Source organism: Tinamus guttatus, unplaced genomic scaffold (genome assembly GCF_059628265.1).
Source record: "Tinamus guttatus ecotype Peru unplaced genomic scaffold, ASM5962826v1 Tinamus_guttatus_pri_ptg000134l, whole genome shotgun sequence".
In the NCBI taxonomy this organism is placed as follows: domain Eukaryota; kingdom Metazoa; phylum Chordata; class Aves; order Tinamiformes; family Tinamidae; genus Tinamus; species Tinamus guttatus.
Genome location: NW_028288668.1, coordinates 513,485 through 532,577, shown reverse-complemented (window position 1 = coordinate 532,577; position 19,093 = coordinate 513,485). Strand labels below are relative to the sequence as shown.

The 19,093-nt window shown below is 50.0% G+C and overlaps 1 protein-coding gene across 3 annotated transcripts in view; it reads left to right on the top strand.

Annotated features, from left to right (window-relative positions):
• Window positions 1-18,619, top strand: part of CYFIP1 (cytoplasmic FMR1 interacting protein 1) — a 65,997-nt gene extending 47,378 nt beyond the window's left edge. For all 3 annotated transcript variants that reach the window (XM_088521825.1, XM_088521826.1, XM_088521827.1), the window contains 8 exons: window positions 2,902-3,045; window positions 4,441-4,531; window positions 12,727-12,857; window positions 15,044-15,116; window positions 15,980-16,074; window positions 16,558-16,796; window positions 17,589-17,736; window positions 18,188-18,619. In XM_088521825.1, the coding sequence (XP_088377951.1) occupies window positions 2,902-3,045; window positions 4,441-4,531; window positions 12,727-12,857; window positions 15,044-15,116; window positions 15,980-16,074; window positions 16,558-16,796; window positions 17,589-17,736; window positions 18,188-18,352 (1,086 nt within the window). In that variant the 3' untranslated portion in view covers window positions 18,353-18,619. The remainder of the gene's footprint in view (window positions 1-2,901; window positions 3,046-4,440; window positions 4,532-12,726; window positions 12,858-15,043; window positions 15,117-15,979; window positions 16,075-16,557; window positions 16,797-17,588; window positions 17,737-18,187) is intronic.
• The last annotated feature ends 474 nt before the right edge of the window (window positions 18,620-19,093 follow it).

Below are 19,093 nucleotides of genomic sequence, written 5' to 3'. Positions count from 1 at the left end.
ACAGAATTTTCATGTGGCGCTGCCCTGAAAACGAAATAAACACCAGATTTCCTCTCCTTTTCTGCGTTAGGTGCTTCCTTCATGGTCTGTGTTGGCCAGTTCGCTCGATATTTTTGTTTCCCCTCGGATTCCCTCGACCGAGTTCTCAGTGCGCGGTGTCTCCCTGCGGTGCTGCTGCTGGCGGGGCTGCTCTGTCCCTTCTGCTCTTGTTTGTGCAGGGACACGTCTGGCCTAAAGGTGCCCTGGCTTCCAGAGAAAATCCTAGAGGAAACAGTGTCCCTCTCCTCCCCTCTCACTCACCTCCTGTTGGACGCGGTACTGCTGCAGCATCCCCGCTACGTGCTGCTCTGTGTGTGCCAGTGATGCTGTGAGTGATTAATGTTAGCACTTCGGTGACATCAGCAACTAGCAACTAGGTCTTTTTTTTTTTCTTTTAAGCAGGGGAGGGAGCAAGCACAGCTTAAAAAATAGCCAGCTCGCTCTCCTTTTCCTTCCCTCGCTCCCCACCAGCCCTGTCAGTGGCTCCTTCCCTGAGAGCTTTATGTTTCTGGGTGTCATGGGGGGCAGGCAGTGATGGCTTGTGCTGGTGGTTTTTTAAATCCTCTATCACTGTTCATAAAGCTCTGCTAATCCAGTGTTTACACAGGTAGACCTTTTTAGATGCTTCCCCAGTAACGTTACTTTAACGAAAGATTTTTTTTTTTAATTTTTATTTTAGATTCATCAAGTTGTTGTTGTGTTTGGGGAACTTTTTATGCTGAAGTAGCGATTTAAGGGTTTCCTTTTCTATGACAAATTTTGGTATGTGAAGGGGCATCCCCTTCGCTTAATCTGTGTTGTAGTAGAATGAGAAGAACTCAGGCCAGGAAATTTCTTTAATTTGTTGGAGTAAAATACTCTTTACACTATAACTTTCTGTAGCTGGCATAGGTGGTTTGGATACATTTGTTGTATTGTGTTGCCTGTTGAAACACCAAAAGCAAAAGATGAAATCTCATCTTTCATGGGTAACTTTATAAAATTCTCAGTATAACAAGGCATCCACACATTTTTTTCATAGGTTTTACCAGTTCTCTTCCCATTTGATAGCCCAGAACCATTTCTGTGAACAGAAGGCTATATAAATACATGTTGTACTTGAGGGACTGCAGCTTTAGGCAGTCAGCCAGGTGTATTTGTCTGGCATTTAGCCACTTGGTCAGCTCTGATCTCATAGCAAGGCCGTGGCGTCACGTATGGGTTCTCATCATCTCCCAAACAGCTATTTCAGTTTCTGTTCCCAGGAAAGATGGCTGAGAATTTCAAAACATCATGTCCCTGCAGAATCAACACAAGTGCACCATCCTTAGAACGGATTTCGCGGCGTAACAGAAAGGCTGAAGCAGGAAGGCACCTCTGGAGCTCATGTGGTGCAAACATCCTGCTTGGGCACGGTCTCCTGGAGCGCCTTGCCCAGGGCCACGTCCTCTCGTCCCGTCATTGGGCACCATGGAGAAGAGTCTGGCCCATCCCCTCGGCACCTTCCCTGCAGATACTTCACCACCCTGCCAAGGTGCCCTGGGTGGCCTCGTCTCTAGGCCGAGCAGTCGCTGCTCTCTCGGCCTTTCCTCTCGTGAGAGAGGCTCTGGCCCTCGGTGGCCCTCGTGGCCCTCGGTTGCGCTTGCTCCTGCAGCACCTTGTCCATCTGCTGCTGGGAGCCCGGAGCCGGGTCGCTTCCCTCGTCCTGCTGGCAGCGCTCTGCCAGCCCAAGATACAGTTCCCATTCTTTGCCCCCCACACACGTTGTAAATCCCTTTATTTTATAAGACAAAAATACTCTTAAGAGCTTGGTAGAATTTCATGGCTTAAATTCCTAGTAGTTTCTTCGCTCGGTGCCATGTGGTACGTATTACAGCTATCTAGTTCTGGCTTGCATGGGTAACTGGGGTAGGATCCGCGCTGGAGAGAAAATCAGTGCTCTTCTCCCTGGATACTGATGAAGGGAAGTTCTGTGCGTCACAGCTGACGTCTGAGTTGAAGGTCTCGTAGCCTTGTGTACTCGTATTAGAGATGATGATAACCGTGGAAAAGAAAAGGAAATGCGGCAGAGCCTTCTACAAGGGAGGTTGACAAGATTCCCTTTTAAAAATAACTTTCAGGGCTTTTGGAGAATGACCCATTGCACAAATGGTGCACGTTAAGTTAGCACGCTCCCCTTTAATCCCCAACTTAGGCAGCCAGTTTCTCAATCCATCCGCAGCATCAGCCTGCACCGTTTCACTCCCTTTGAAGAAATAATAACATGGCCCAGCACCTGGGTCTATATATTCAGCTCCAGAATAATTTCCAAGAGGCTCCCTGCCAGGCCCAGGTTTGCTTTGATCCCCTGGACAGCAATGGGGTTTGAGCAAGCGAGATCCTTCTTAATTAGGTGCTGGGAGGAGTCACTGCAGAAGCCTATTTTCGTTTAGTTGAGTCTTCAGGGAATTAAAAGGGCTGTCATGAAATGAAAAGTGAAGTCATTTATTTGAAAATGTTTTGTACATGAAGAGGGAGGGCTGTATAAGCTGAGGGGCTTTGTTGTAAATTTAGAAATCTAAACATTGGCCTGGACTACTTTTGTCCCTTTCTACTTGTGTAAGCAGAAGAATATGAAATAGAGGAAATGTTCGTGGCTTGACAAATACTAGGAGGGAAATATGGCTGGTGAACAAAAATTATTCACAAGTGGTTCTTGCTAAAATTGAGATTTTCGTTGGAATTTCTTACTTGAAAAGGCGAAGCTATGTAACAGCAAAATATAAAGCTGTTTTTCCATTTTTTATTTTTTGACATATTTTAAAATACTGCTTGTTTGAGTTTCCTATAAGGATGCGATCAGATGAAATTGTCATTAATCAGATCTGTTTCTCTCCTTTTTAGGCTTTGAATCTGGCCTATTCCAGCATCTACAGCAACTACAGGAATTTCGTTGGCCCGCCTCACTTTAAAGTCATCTGTAGGCTTCTTGGCTATCAGGGCATTGCTGTAGTAATGGAGGAGCTGCTGAAAGTTGTCAAGAGCCTGGTATGTGGACTGTATTTCATTTTCTGCTTATGTGACTTTTGATAGGAATTGTCTTATGACATGTAAAATTTAGGTTTCTAAGTAAAATAAGACACAGATAATACTCACTGAGACATGACTTCCCTTAAGTTCGATATAAGCTATGGCTGAGAGAACCCAAAATCTTCAGAAAGCAGTAGAGCAAGTGCCTGGGTGATCCGTGCAGTGTTTGGAAAGTCTCAGTTTCTGTTTTGAAGATGAATTGAATCCGTGCAGGGCTGTGCTGGAAAATCCTTGGTAAACTTCTCTGGACAGGTAAAAGAGCTTCAAGTGAGTTCACTTCTACTTAAAAGTTTTACTGATAAATTTACTTTGTTTTTTTTGAGAACAGCTGAAGTGTTTTCTGCCTTTTCTAACTTCAGAGCTTTCACTAATACTGTCATTGACAGATGACCCTTAATAACAAGGAAGGTCTAATCTCTGTGCTTGATCCAGCAGTGGATGCCATCAAGCTTATTTGGGAGAGAGCTCAGACCAAGTGGTGAACAAGTTACTCATATGGTCTGGTGTATCTGGTGTTAGAAATGGGCTCCTGAAGGAGAAGGATGGGGCTTGGAGTACAAGGGACTTTTAGGAGGAGACTGCAGGACTATTTGTTCACTGTATTATCCATACTTACGTATGCAGTCATCATGTAATTACACTTAAAAATTCAATTTAAGCTACAGAAATGGTCTCCTCCCTACTCCTCCCTGAAAGGAAAATATGATGAAAATAATCAAACCTTACAGCTCTAGCATTAATATTCTCACTTCAGACACAAAAATTACAATTTTACCACAGTATTCGAAGTAAACTTTTAAAATGCTGGAAAGGGTGAGGGCTGCTTAAGGGGATCCTGTGATACAGTCATAGAGGAAAGATGCAAACACAGATGCTTTCAGCAGATTTTGACAGGAAGGTTGGTTGGGTGGGCTTGTGGGGTGCACAGCAAATTAAATACCTTCATTCAAGATAATTTGGCATAGGCAGTTTGACCGGGTACAGACATGTCTAATGCTGAGGATTTTTGTCCTGCAGCTTTTGAAAACACTCAAATGCAGCTTTCTTTACGAAAACAAGTTAAAGATTGGTTAGACAACAGAGATGATATTTCCTGCAATAAAATACGTAACTCCTTGTATTTCTTTTTTTCTTCCCGGCAGTAGTTGTGATTTTTCTGTAGCAAAAAGCAGCTAATGCTATATGAAGTAAAAATGCAAGTTTTTTTCTTTTTCAAAGTTTCCCCTTTAAAAATGCTGCTTGACAGTGTGATATGCAGGATCTTTAGAACCTGTTCATGCTGTCTGAATACAATTTGTTGTAAAGTCTCTGAGATGATTAACACTAATTTAATAAACACCTGTTTTCTCTTAGCTGCAAGGGACGATTCTTCAGTATGTCAAGACTCTCATGGAAGTGATGCCTAAAATCTGTAGGTTACCGAGACATGAATATGGTTCTCCAGGTTAGTTCATGTTTAATGTAAGCCTTATAACAGGAATGATTAAGTGTTGGGCTTTTGGAAAGGACTGGAAATTTTTAAAACTTGCGTGCTGAGGGCAAATAAAAGGGTGACATCTGTGCATGACAGCGTTATGATATAATTGATTATGAGCTGGGATTTTTCACATTAGTTTCTATTTCTAGTCTTGCTCATAACCATGTCGAGCTTTCTCTCTGCAAGGCAGCTTCTCATTGCAGATTATTTAAATCTCTGTAATTTAGATAACCTTAGTTCTCTGAGGGGGAAAAAAATCTTAACTCCCTCTTTTACCCTTATCAGCCACAAGATAGAAGGAGTGATACTGCTGGTGGGGGCAGACTGGTCCTGCCAGAGTGGTGATGCCTGAGGCTTGTGCAGGAGCATCTTAGCCACTTAACAGGAGGTGTGACACTTGCAGAAGAAGAAATGACTTGGAAAGCTGGTTGCCACTACAGAGAAATGATTGCCAATTAGTATTTATCACGTTGTTCTCTGAAATTTCAAAACTGCCCCCCCACCCCGCAAAATATTCCTCCTCCGCAACTTCTAATTAACACAAATTAATCCTTCCATGTGCCACCCACCTCTCGAGTGTCTCTTTTTTTTCCTTTTTTTCCCAGAGTCTCTTAGGTTTATTAAATGCCACTCCAACTGGAATAAGGCTGTTTTTTTCTGCTTCTCACAGCTTGCTTGACATTCATTACCAATCTTAAACGCAATCAAGGACTTGCTAAGTGCTTCCTTCCTCTTTTGCTCCCTGGAGCATAGAAATGGATGAATCATGGTGGTTATCCACATAAAAGTAATCAATCTGAAGTTTTTGTGTACCCCTTAAGGCTTGACCCAAAAGCAGTAGGTACTCTAAAATACAGAGGATGCATCGCCAGGGGCTGCCATGCTGCAGGAATCTTACCTGCAAGAATTAGCAAGCTCATAGTCCTTTGCCAGGACTTCTCACCTGTAAGGACAGGGCATTTGGCAGGAGATTCCCAGGGATCCAGGCAGGTGCTTTCTCCTGAGGTTTCAAGGCAATCTCTCCTAGAGGAAAGGGGAACTTACTTGTGCAATGGCAGCCTTCACAGATTTGAGACAAGACCTGAGGATCGGGTCTTGCTGCAGGATCTAAACCTTTTTAAAATCCTCCATCAGTTTCCTGTTTGGCAGAGATTGCAAATTACTTTGGCCTTATATTTACGCTTACAAAAGAAATCCCACATGCTAGATGCTACAGTACTGAGAGATGAGAGTAGTTCTTGCTGTTAGATCTTGTAGATCAAAGCAGTAGAGTTGGAATGGATCTCAAGAACAAAAACCACCTCCTTTTGTGCTCCTCTGCTGCCTCTGTTCCTGACAGCGGTTTTGTCTTGACACAGATGTTTTTCCCATTCTTAAACATCTTCCCAGAGCTTCTCTTCCAAGCGGTGGGAGAGCCAGCCTTTAAGGATACTAAAAGAAGGCAGCCGTGGAAGTTCAGTGCGTTTTCATCCCTCTGACGCCACTGAAGAGCAGAGTTGCTGTGTCTGGAGCCTTTCTGGCACGGAGGTGCCTGCCCTTGGCGTAGCTCTGGCTGACGAAGGACAATGTTCCCTTCGATGGCACACGCTGGAGACCACGGCCCTCATGTGGCGCGTTAAGGGAGGGCTCTAACCGCTGCTTCGTTTTCACTGCCGCCCTGTCTCCGCGTGCCACGCTCCCCTGTGCAGCACGCTCGTTCTGGCTCACTCGCCCGGCGGTGCGAAAGCGAAGCCGACGGCTGCTCCGGCCGGCCGCGCGCGCTCGTCCCGGGCCGTCGCGGGGAGGCGCCGCTGCTCCTCGGGGCGCTGCTCCTCGGGGCGCTGCTCCTCGGTGAGCTGCACCTCGGGGCGCTGCTCCGCGGGGCGCTGCTCCTCGGTGTGCTGCTCCTCGGGACGCTGCTCCTCGGTGTGCTGCTCCTCGGTGTGCTGCTCCGCGGGGCGCTGCTCCTCGGGGCGCTGCACCTCGGGGCGCTGCTCCTCAGGACGCTGCTCCGCGGGGCGCTGCTACTCAGGACGCTGCTCCTCGGGGCGCTGCTCCTCGGGACGCTGCTCCTCGGGGCGCTGCTCCTCGGGGAGCTGCTCCTCGGGGCGCTGCTTCTCGGGGCGCTGCTTCTCGGGGCGCTGCTCCTCGGTGAGCTGCTCCTCGGTGTGCTGCTCCTCGGGGCGCTGCTCCTCGGTGAGCTGCTCCGTGGGGCGCTGCTCCTCGGGGCGCTGCTCCTCGGGGCGCTGCTCCTCGGTGAGCTGCTCCGTGGGGCGCTGCTCCGCGGGGCGCTGCTCCTCGGGGCGCTGCTCCTCGGGGCGCTGCTCCTCGGTGAGCTGCTCCTCGGGACGCTGCTCCTCGGGGCGCTGCTCCTCGGGGCGCTGCTCCTCGGGACGCTGCTCCTCGGTGTGCTGCTCCTCGGGACGCTGCTCCTCGGGGCGCTGCTCCTCGGGGCGCTGCTCCTCGGTGAGCTGCTCCTCGGGACGCTGCTCCTCGGGGCGCTGCTCCTCGGTGAGCTGCTCCTCGGGGCGCTGCTCCTCGGTGAGCTGCTCCGCGGGGCGCTGCTCCTCGGGGCGCTGCTCCTTGGTGAGCTGCTCCTCGGTGAGCTGATCCTCGGGGCGCTGCTCCTCGGGACGCTGCTCCTCGGGACGCTGCTCCACGGGACGCTGCTCCGCGAGGCCCTGCCGTGTTCCCGACTCCGGCTCCCCGGTGGGCCGGTTGCCATAGCAATCCTCCGGAAGCAGGGGGGATCTCGCTCATCCTGTAATCATGAAGACGTTTGTCTAAAAATACAGCAAATACAGGGGTTTTTAAAAGGGCCTTGCGTGGTCTCTGAAGCTCTTAGAAGGGTATTGGCCTACGAGTGCTTAAGCATGAAATTTCATCTCGGAGGTAACGTTTTCTGCTGATATTTTTCTAGTGTCTGACTACAGCCTTGCTGCCTTTGATAAGCAGAAGTGCTTTGCGCCCTGTCAGCCTGGAGTCTCTTTGGACACGAGGAGGAAGTGAGTTTGTGGGGCTGAGGTTTGGGTGATGCCATCACTGCGTCACCCCCCGGAGGGAGCTTTTAAAGAGAACCCCTGAGCTCATCGAGGTACAAGCTAGGAGAAAAAGTAACTCAGTTGCCTTTCCTTTTGTTTATTTGTTTGTTTTGGAGTACAGCATCTCCCAGTTTCTCCTTTTTGAAGGGAAGTGAGCAAATGGCTGGTGCAGGGCAGAACGTACCTTAAACCAGACTACGATCTTGTGAAACAGCATGTGCTTACGCTGCACTCGGGGGAAATGGCACTGCTCTCTGAAGCTTCCCCTCCCGTATTTGCTTCCGGCTGCTTTGATACTTGGAACGTGCCACTCGGCTGCAGGAATAAAAGGCAAGCTGAGGAATGCCAGTGACTTTGGAGGTAGCCCTCAATGTCAGTGCTTAAAGGAAGTAATCCCAGTTTACTGTCAGCAAAGCAGTGATGAAGCTTAAATGGTGTTTTCATAAAACAAAAGCCTAGATGATCTTGAAAGGGCAGTAAACAATATAGTAGATATGAAAACCAATAGACTATTTCTTTCAAGCAAAGTAAGTATAGTGCACAGGCTCTGTGGGCACCACTCCTAGGTACAGGTGTATCCTTAAATATTACAAATGTTTCTGTTGAAAAGAATGGTCAAATTGGTGTCACAGATAACAGACGCTGAGGTTGGAAGGGAGCTCTGGAGATGTCCAGTGCAACCTTCACTGCCCAAGCAGAGTCAGGCAGTGCTATGCAGAAAAGGAATCGTAACACAACCAGGCTGCCTTTCTTTTTTTTTCTTCCTCCTTAAAGTTTAGGCTTATAATTAATAGCCATTTTTTGCCCTGATCTTTTGGGTAGGTACCAGAACTATTTTGAGCTTTGGAACGTGTTTGATTTGTGTCTGTAGGTGTAAACTGAGATTGTTTTATAGAAAATGAAAGGTGACCAAAGCAAAGAGACCCAGCCAGTTTCGTGTCTCCGTGTGTTGATTGGTCTGGCTTCCTCAGTTAGCCAGTGTGCAGACTGCACAGCTGCAACCTGGCATCCGCTCTGGGAGTACCACCGAGACAGGATTTTGGAAGCAGAGGTGGGGTGAAATCCTTTATTAATCCTCCATACTTTACTAGATCTATTTTATATGAGCAGCATTTGTTTCCACTGAGATGTGCAAATCAGAAATAGGGATTATATATTGGGTTATTCTTGCACCTAACCTTATCCCTTCTGCAGGAATAGACGGATTTAATTAAAATTGCTTTCTCTGAGAGAGAAGGAGCAAAAAGCCTTGATTCATTTGGCTTTGAGTGCTGTGCATATGCAGCTAATTCCGCCATTTACAAATTTCACCCACCAATTCAATTATGAGGAGGCAGAAGCCTGCATGCAATTAAATTAAACTAAGTTTTCTGAGACACTTTTTTTTTCTGGGCTTTTTTACGTCTATCTAGCTTTTCCCAAATGTGCACTTCTCCAGCGTCACTGGGGGGCCCTTGCTGAAGCCTTAGTGACACCTTGGCCCTGTGTCTGTGCCAAGGGGAGCCCTTCATGCCTTCAGTGGCATCTCTGAGACCATCACCACTTTCCCAGGTGGTTCTGCAAACTTTCAGCTGCTCTGCCAGTAAATCAAGGGTTTTTTCCAAGCAGAACTAGGGCAATATTGGGACTGGTGTTTGGAACAACTGTGCGGGGGACACAAGGTGTCAGATTTTCCAAGCAGTGATAATAGTCATGATGGCAGTGGCTGCAGGAGAAGAGCAAAAGGGACCTCCTTCTCTTTGCTCCTGTGACCTGGGGCTTTCCTCGTTCACGTGAAATGTTTTTTGTCCTATAGACCTTCCTGCTCTTTATTCTTATTTCTACGTCCAAAGAAGGTATGGTGAGATAAGGATTTTCTGGACATCTCCTGTTTCCTGGTACAGATAGTCCTGCTACTCTGCGCTTAGGGTGCTCTTTTCAGCATTGTCCAAACTTTTCGGGGAGGAAATCACAGTTTATAAGCAGTATCCTTCCTTCTCAAGCATGATTTGTTGTAGTTTAACTCTTTATCTTCCTATCTTTCTTAAACTGTAGACTGCTGCTTTTTTGCTTCTCTTTCTGTCAGATTGCTAAAGTTAATGTTTGTCTTCAGCCAACAGAACCAATATAACCAGGTATTCGTGTAGAGATGCATGAAGGTGGTCAGCAGCCCTGGGTAGGGCAGCCCAAGTGCAAGCAGAGAGGGGCAGTTCCCTACCTGAAGCCATGCCCTGTAGTACCGTAAGGAGCTTTCCAAAGGAATTTCAGAGTGTATTTTGGAGTGGTTCTGTTGACTCTGTTAAAGAGGGAAGGAACTAAAATGGCTTTTTGTTCTAGCAGAGGCCCTACCTCCTGTTGGCACAATCAAAGCTTGAATACGTAGTTCGTGGTGTGTTCACCAGAACAACAGATGACACTGCCTCTGGCCCTGCTGTACGTGCCCGTTAGGTTTTGCTTTGAAAACACTGCCACATTCATCCTTAAACTATCCCTGGATGCTCCTGAAGATGCACCTTTGAGTGTGTGAGCAGGTTGTGCTGGAACATCTTCATCTGTGTATAAAATTTTCCACAACGAATTGGACCCTAAGTATGCTAATGGATTTTATTGTTTTTAGGAGAATGCTTAAAACACGTTTTAAATTTGTAATAGGTAGATGCTTTCAGATCCTGGTGTTGTGCGGCTTCTGTCGGTGTTAAAGAACCTGGGTGATTTTGTGCTGTTCTCAAGGGAACAAGCAGGGCACTGTTCCTCCAAGTCGAGCTTGGCCGCTGCTTAAACGTTTGCAGGATCAGGAGCCTCGTTTTCGGTGCTGGGAGTCTGTTTCTTATCTCCTTTTTCATCTTCTCCTCTGCTTTCCATTCCCAGCTCACCTTCACGTGCCCCCTGCACGTAGAGCACTGGGGCAGTTGGCACAGGGCAGTTTTGAAGAGCAAAGCTTTTCAAGCTCAGGATAACTCAATGCCCTTCTGCTTCCAGAAGGGCATCCGGTCTTGGGACGAAGGCAGCATCTGACTTGACTTCTGGCACTTGATCCTTAGGAGACCTTTCTCTCTAGCTTTGGAAGACTTTTCACTGACAGGAAGATACAGGGGGAGGACTTAAGCAGTGTAACCGTCGCATGTGGGCACATGGAAAAGCCTAATGAGCTGACCTCTCCCAGTGCCTCTTTCCTTGTTCTTGCCAGCATGAAATAATTCACGTGACTTTCTTCTTCTTTTTTCCCCCTGCCTTTTCAACCTCCCCTTCCAAACGCGGGCCCGAGGCCTCCGCTTCCCGGCAGCTCTGCAGCCGTGCGGAGCATCCCGGTGCTGCCGCGCGGAGCGGCTCCGTGCCCGGCGCTGGGGGGAGGCTGCTGGGGGCTCTGCGACCTGCTCCCTTCCACACGCAGTTTCCTGTCGAGGAACCCAGGCCCGCGAGCGCTCCTTACCGCGGACCTGTCGCCGTTACTCTGCGGCCTCCCGTTGAGGCACTTACGGTAAACTACGGAATAACGTCGAGTTTAGAATTTATCACTGCTGAATTCATATGGAAAGACTCGTTGCTGACGCTTCTTTATTGACAAATAAAATAGTTCTTTGAGATGTGGCAAAGCAGGCGCCGTGTCCCCTTGCCACGCACTTCACTGATGTGCTGTGTTACTAAATTTAATGTTTTGTGGCTTTCCAGAGAAGTGTGTGGGTTAGCTGCATGGCTCCTTCCTTCACTGAGAGTTTCCAAGTTCCTCCGTTGAATTTGGGGGATTTCCTTGGCATAGCTGCAGCCCCTACGTTATGTTTGTGTGTCTGGGCTGCTGCCTTCTCGCGTGGACGCAGGAGTCTCATGTTCTGCGGAGACGGCGCTCGTGGGCCGAGTCCAGGGCGGGCAGCGTCGGCGGGATTCATGTTTCCTCTCCCCTCTGCCCCTCTCACTTGTTTTAAATACAGCCCTGCTTTGGATGTGGTCCTGTGGAGACTTAGCCACAGGACCTCTTAATTCACTGTAAAGGAAGCTGCCGTACGTAGGTTAGTACCGTTCATGAATTCTGCCCTGTGTATTTTCTTTGTTCACCAGCTCTGAGGTTTTGGGTTGCTTTTTAAAAGTGACTGACTTATGGAAGCAGATGGAAGGTGCGTGAAACAAAATGCTGGCAGAAATAAGCTGTAAAAAGCAGGAAAGTTGTGAGATCTACTGCTGTTCTCTGGTAGTTCTCTGCGCCCTGTCACTCCAGTCTCCGTGACTGGGACCTGTCCGTGTCCCTGTAGAGGCTGCCTGCACCTCGGCATTCCCGGGTTGGGCTTTTTAACCAAGGGTCTGGGGGCTGTTGCTCTGCAGGGTGAGGAGGGAGAGCTGAGAATGCAGCAGGGTGGGTGGAAGCTCCGCTCTTGCTTGGGAGGTGCTCGTCAGTACATAACGTCTGTGCCAGCAGCGTTTGCCTTGGGGTTTCTGTACTTAGTTGTTGGATATTTTTCAGAGTGTCCGTGAGCATCTGTGGCGTTAACAGGGTCCCCCACGTTCTCTCTCTCTTCAGCTCCTTGCTGGCTCTGTTTCCTGCTTGAAAAATAGCAGCTGGGAGCCGAGTGCGCCGGGCGGCGCGACAGGTTGCGAGACTGAAATAGAATCAAGAGTCTGGGCCTGCAACAGGTCCTAATAGCGGATAGGGGCCCTAGTCTGTCCCCCTGCTTTCTGGAGGTTGTTTTCTAACTCCGTACAGCAACGGCCGTTCCCAGGACGGGGAGCCTGGGCGCTCTGTTCCGCATGGCTCCCTGAGCTGCTAAGGTCCCCGCGCCGCTGGCTCGGCGTCTAAGAACCTCCTGGGTTTGATGCATTTAAATACTGCCCCATCCAATTTCCTGGAGGCTGCCTGTGTGTAAGTGAAAAAGAGGATCTCATGTTGAGACATAAAGAAAGGACTGTAAACTCACACCCTTGGTTTCCTGTGCTCAGGTGCAGTGTACTTAATGTGTGTTCCTTGAAAGCTTTGGATAATCAAATTAGTTACAAAACTTATGTGTTTTTGTGACAGCAAGAGAAAGTAGTCCAAATCTGTATGACTGCTATCCACATGACCAGAATCTTTTTCTGTTTTTCCTGCATTTTCAAGTTAGTAAATAAAATGATGTGAATACCACCAGAAGAATTACTTTCCGGCTCCCAAGATTCACTCTCCTGTCTTGATTTCAGGTATCTTGGAATTTTTTCACCATCAGCTGAAGGACATTGTTGAATACGCAGAGCTGAAGACCGTGTGTTTCCAGAACCTGCGGGAGGTGGGGAACGCTGTGCTCTTCTGCCTGCTCATTGAACAGAGCCTGGTAGGTGCTGCGTTAAAACCACACGGCGTCTCAGAGAGGGCTCCTGGTTTTTGGTCCCCAGCGTCGCGAGTAGCAGGGGCGGCACAGTCAGGTTTGCTCGTGGAGGTGTACGGATGGCTGAGGAAACCGTCCCCGCTGAGCAGCCTCCTGCAGCCTCCCACGGGCTCTGGATTCTCCTGGAGGCTGCAGCCTCCTGCCGGCCCCCTCTTCCCTGGTTCCTTATCTTCTTGGGCTGCCTGCGCCCTGTCTGAAGTGTCCCAGGGAAGAGGGGCAGCCGGGAGCTGATGGCAGGTTACCTGTCCTGCAGGGCCAGGCCCGCAGCTGGGCCGGCCGGTACCTGCAGCGCGGGGAAGGGGACATGTGTAGGCAGTGGAGACTCAGCTAATAGCATCTCTGCACGCGCCCTTCCAGGATGCAGCAAATCTTTACGTTGTTTTTCCTGTTGCTGTAGCGGAGGGGGTGTGGGTGTGGAGCCCCCTGCTTCCACCGGGCTGCTGCCCTCGCGCTCTCGTCGTCACCCTCCTACGTGCCCCTCAGTATTCTTTTCTACAGTTTTAGGCATTCCCAACATGACTGATTTGCCCTCCCCTGCCTTCCTTTCAGCCCCACCAAGGGTGACAGCGGGGCTCCTGTCACCGAGTTGTGCCTCCGTTGCGGGACCCTCCCAGCCCGGCTCGTCCCACCCCGTCAGGTTGTCCCCTGAGCCTTGGCAGAGCTCACGGGGATTTCCTAGGTCTCCCCGTTCCCAGGAGGGTGCCTGCTGCTGGCGGCTCTTGTGCCAGGCCTGCAGCATCTCCCCGAGTGGGAGCAGCCTGTGAGGGCACCTGCAGCTTTCCCGCTGCTTCCCGGGGCCTGGCTCTGCCCTCGCCTTGCAGAGCCGCCCGCTCCCATGGGCGCAGGGCCATGGCCGCCCGTTCCCCCTGCTGCCGTGTTCTCCTGCTCTTCTGTCTCGTCTTTGCAATCTCCTGTTCGCACAAGTCGGCCGCGCTTGTGATTTCTCCTTCCTGTGCTGCTTGGTGCTCGCTGAGGGCCGGGTGGGCCGACGAGCACGCTGTCCTCCTTCCTGGGGCCGGCTCGAGGGAGCCAGCTCGGATGCACGCGACCATCCGATGGATCCCGCGTAGATGCCACCCTGTGCCGTGTGCTCCAGGTGTCCTTGCATGAGCAGGGGTTGGACTAGATGGTCTCTCAAGGTCCCTTCCAACCTCTGCAGGCTGCCCGGGGCCAAACAAATAAAGTTGCACCCAAATAAATGTGAATATAAGGCTCCCCCTTTCCCAGGGAGTATTAGAACTGTCAGTGTCGGATAAGATGCTGAAGACGGACTGCTCCTCGGGGCCCTTTCCTTGGCTTCGGCAGGCCTGGCCGGGTTTCGGTGGGTGTGGGAGGGCCGGGAGACGGCGGCGCGGCGACGCTCAGCACTGGGGTCACGGACGCCCTGGAGAGCAGCGAGGTGGCGGCGCGGAGCCGGGTGGCGCAGGCCCTGCCAGCCCCCGGGCGCCCCGGCCCCGCGGGGCCCTTCCGGACACCGTCGTGGCGGCGCTCCTCGTACCAGCCCCTGCCTGGCGAGGGGCCTCCCCTTCTGTCCCTGGTCCCCTCTAACACAGGCAGCGGCTGGTGCTCCCAGACCAAACGGAGCACAGGGCTGTGTTCGTGGTTCCCCTGCACGTGCCTCAGGCAGGGGCCCGAGACGACGTCTCTGCCGTCCCGGTGAGGATTGGCCTGGCTCCGCACGGGCCACTCGCTGTTGCCCTCATGCGTCTCGGCCCCGTTTGCTGGGTGATGTTCCAAGGGCTCGTGGGCACGGTGAGAACATGCGAGCAGCGAGTCCTGGCCTGCGTGCCCCTGCTGCCTGCGCCAGAGCGTCTGCTGCCTCCACGCTGACATCGCCCCCTCTCAACTCGGCCTGCTGACCAATATCCCGCCCCTTAAGACCCGCAGCTGAGGGTGGGGGGAAGCTGCTGGAGCTGGGTGTGAATGCAGGGGGAGCTGCTGACATCCAGGAGCCTTGGGAAGCGGCGCGGGGCAGTGCATGGGGCGGCCGCGTGGCTCTGGCCCCGGGGGCTGCTGCCCTCTGCCCTTGCGACCGCGGCCTCCTGGCTGCCCCTGCACAGTCGCCCCTCGGGTACCTGTGGCACTCAGGGGGTGTTTGTGCCTAAGCGCCTCTCGTTTCCTTCCCGTTGCAGTCGCTCGAGGAGGTGTGTGACCTGCTGCACGCGGCGCCCTTCCAGAACATCCTGCCGAGGGTTCACGTCAAAGGTACGGGCGGAGGGAACCCCCTTCCCGCGGCACCGCCTCCCGCTCGCCCTCCCTCCCACTGCCGCTGCTGTGGGGTTTTCCACAGGGACCTCTCCCTCCCAGACACTCCTTAGAGGGCCGCGGGGGTGGGCGGCAGAGCGCGTGCCCAGCGCCAGGCGGGCGTCACGAGTGCAGTGACCGGGGCGAGGGGCTGCCTGGTGCGACGCGCAGCAGCGGGAGGCGTTGGGCGCTCACGCTTTTCCATGGCACTGGGCAGACTTGGTCACAAGAGGCGTCTGGAGGCTCCTCTGGAGCCAGCAGCAAGCACCAGGCTCCTCCAGGCTCACTTTCCACGTGCTTTTTCCCTCAACCGGAGTGCACAGGGAGCAGGGAACATCCCCTGCTTGCCAGCGACGAGGTGGTGCCAGCTGCTTTCTGGAGCAGCTTTTGTTGCTCTACGCAAATTCCGTCCTCATTAGAGCCCGCTGTATGGAGTCAAGCGTTTGGGGTACGATTAGGATAATTTAGTTGGCTTAGCACAAGTGGGAGTCAAAGGCATTAGCAGCAGCATAAGAGGGTATTGTTTTCTGTCATCAATCCAGTTAATTAATTTAACGTATCCCACTACAAATCCTTGAATTCTTTTTGTTTGCAGGCACAATGTAATCTTTCAATTATGTATTTTTCTAAAAGCATATTGAAGGGTAACCAGCTACTTAGGGCGGAAATTGCCTCTTAAAATATCAGCCTGCCCAGTTTTATTCCATACTGAATAAAATTTCTATTAAAATAAGGATTTTTTCCATTAATTCCAATTTATAAAAATGAAGTAAGCTACCAATTCAATGAAAGAGGGCTCTGTTTTTCTTCCTTTTTGCTTTCAGAGGGTGAAAGACTTGATGCTAAAATGAAGAGACTAGAGTCAAAGTACGCTCCGCTGCACCTAGTTCCTCTCATTGAGAGATTGGGAACCCCCCAGGTAAATACGACCCATTCGTGTCGGAGACAGTCCGGGAAATTTCTGAGCACTAAAACCCCCGATTTTTCGCGTGTTGCTGTTGCCTGTGTCAGAGTTTCAACCTGCACATCGGAGTTGTTCATGTAAAAAGATTTGTATTGGATATGTGCATTCAGGAGAGGTGCTAGAGCGCCACATTTTAGAATATGTGAGAATATATTTAGAATATTTGGTGATATGTTTTGGGGAAAATGTTAATGTTTATGTATATTAGGTGATTCCCTCAGCGTAAAAAGCAAGAGGCAACCTGTGGGTTCCTAGTGCACTAAGAGTAATGGTTCTTTGTGTGGGGCATAACGATTTTTTGTAAGATACTGTTCCTTTTCTCTCGGCCAATAAACCAGACACTCTTTGAGCTGTCATTTTAACTGAATTTCCCTGGAAGGACGATGCCCAACGTGAACATCCTCTCTCCCTCCTCCTCTCCCTCCCTCTCACCCCCAGCAAATCGCCATCGCGCGCGAGGGGGACCTGCTGACCAAGGAGCGCCTCTGCTGCGGCCTCTCCATGTTCGAGGTCATCCTGACGAGGATCCGCTCCTTCCTGGACGACCCCATCTGGCGCGGGCCCCTGCCCAGCAACGGCGTCATGCACGTGGACGAGTGCGTGGAGTTCCACCGCCTCTGGAGCGCCATGCAGTTCGTCTACTGCATCCCCGTGGGCACGCACGAGTTCACCGTGGAGTAGGTGGCCCCGCCGCGCGCGCCTCCCGCCCGCTCCGGCTTTCCCGCCGTGGGAGAGCGCCGGGTCCCGCAGGCGCCGGAGCTCCGGGCAGCCCCGCGGGAGGCGCTGCCGGAGCACCGGGACCGCTGCATCCGTAGAGACGAGGGGCAGCTACTTGGAGTAGTTCCTGCACGTAACACGTGACACCGGGACAGGGAGGTCCTGGCACGTGCCTCGGGGTGGCGAACGCGCTCGGGACGCTGAGAGTGTGGGCACATAGTTATTGCAGATATTTCCTTGTGAGAGTTAAGAGCAAGAATGAGCATTTAGGCGTTAGCACGGCAGTTTTGTTCTGAGTTTTGTTAGTTTTTAGCAAATCCTTGTTTCTGAAAAAAGCATTGCGCTGTAACGTGCTTTTCCCTGCCCAGTTATGGAGGCAGCAACCTAGGACTTCTGCTGCCTTTGATCTCTGCAGCCCAAGAGAGCGCAGTGGTGATAAACTGCTGCTTGGTGTTCTTTTGTAATGGTGATGCTGATGGAGACTGATGGGAAGTAAATATTTTTGGAGTAACTGTAACTCATATAAAATCAGGTGAGGGGAGCCCTATGTTGTTAAGTATTTATTTGTAGCACTTGCACTATCTGCAGAAAGAGCTCTATCTATTGGAGATGTCACAGGTTAACATCTAGCATATTCTAGGGTGACACATGCATGTATTTTAGCATAATGGCTGATGCATTCAGCATTTCCTATGGATACGCTTTTGAGAAAAACAGGGGAGATGCAGCCTCTCTGTGTTTGTCTCTTGCAGGCAGTGCTTTGGAGACGGCCTGCACTGGGCTGGCTGCATGATCATCGTGCTGCTGGGGCAGCAGCGGCGCTTCGACGTGCTCGACTTCTGCTACCACCTGCTCAAAGTGCAAAAGCACGACGGCAAAGATGAGGTCATAAAAAACGTGGTACGTTGGAAACGCCTCTTCTGCGTTCACTGCAGGAGCAATGGCAAAAAAGACTTGTTTGAGAGCAGCTGCACTGCAGCTCCTGGCGCTCACTTTCTGGGTGGAAGGTTGAAAATTAAAGCACCGGGGCGTTGAGGAGAAAATGAAGCCCTACTGCTGGAGCTTGAAGCAGTTAATTTTTGCTTGGTATTTTCTTAACACTTCCCATCTCACATACATGCATCCGAATAGGACAAGGTTGCTCTAAATTGCCCTTTTGGGTACAAAAAGCAGCGCTATCAAAAACCAGAATACTTGCTGCATTTTTTTACATTGTTTTTCACTAGATTAGCAGTGGAAGGGGAACATAACGTTGTGGTGAGGGGTGAGATAACAGCATTTGATGTGTATTTTTTTGACTAAAGCTTTTTGTCTGTAAATTAATTCTTTTTTTTTTTTTTTATGCTTGCAGCCTTTGAAGAAGATGGTTGAGAGAATTCGCAAGTTCCAGATTTTGAATGATGAAATAATCGCTATTTTGGACAAGTATTTGAAGTCTGGCGATGGAGAGAGCACCCCCGTGGAGCACGTGCGCTGCTTCCAGCCTCCTATTCATCAGTCCCTGGCCAGCAACTAGACTTCCCCTTCCTGTTCTAGTTACAGTATTTTTCTCCACCTATTTAGACTAAAAGATTGAGAAAGGAAAAAAAAAAAAAAAAAGCAAAATCAACAGTTCTAAGAAATAATCTCATCTGCCTTTTTCAGCATACTTGTGCCATTTGAGTGGTGCTTTGCCCTCTTCGGTCTGCAAGCACAGTAACTATATACAATCCATACTTATTTTTCTAGACTAAAATTTTATATACTTGATTAAATGCCTGCAAATGTTTTTAAAAAAAAAAAAGAGTGTTTCTTTGAAATCTCTTTCTTTGCATTCCAGTGCTGAGGTGGCCATTTGAAGTTGGACTGGCATTTTTTTTCCTTGTCAGCTATCAAAATAATAAATAGCTGTGGAGGAGGAGAAACTGGGTTCTATAGAAAATTTTTTAGAAATCAATTCCTAAGTGTTTGTATTAGAGCATTAATTGCTTAATTAGCCTTTATTAAAAAAACAAAAAACAGTACTGGTGTGTTGTGAATAATTTTGTAGTCAGTTATGTTTTTCTCTTTGCAAAACTAGTATATTGTTATGAATAATTAGGGAACTGAAAGCTAATTATTAAGAGTGATCGTTTTTTTAACGTTACTTACCATGGAGGTGACTGAGAGTATTCTGAGCTTAGAAAAAGGTAACAGTTAGTTTAATAACTCAAAAAGCGGGGGCTGCTGGCTTATTTTTTCTAGTGACCCTGCGCATACTTGCCTCCCACGTTACGTG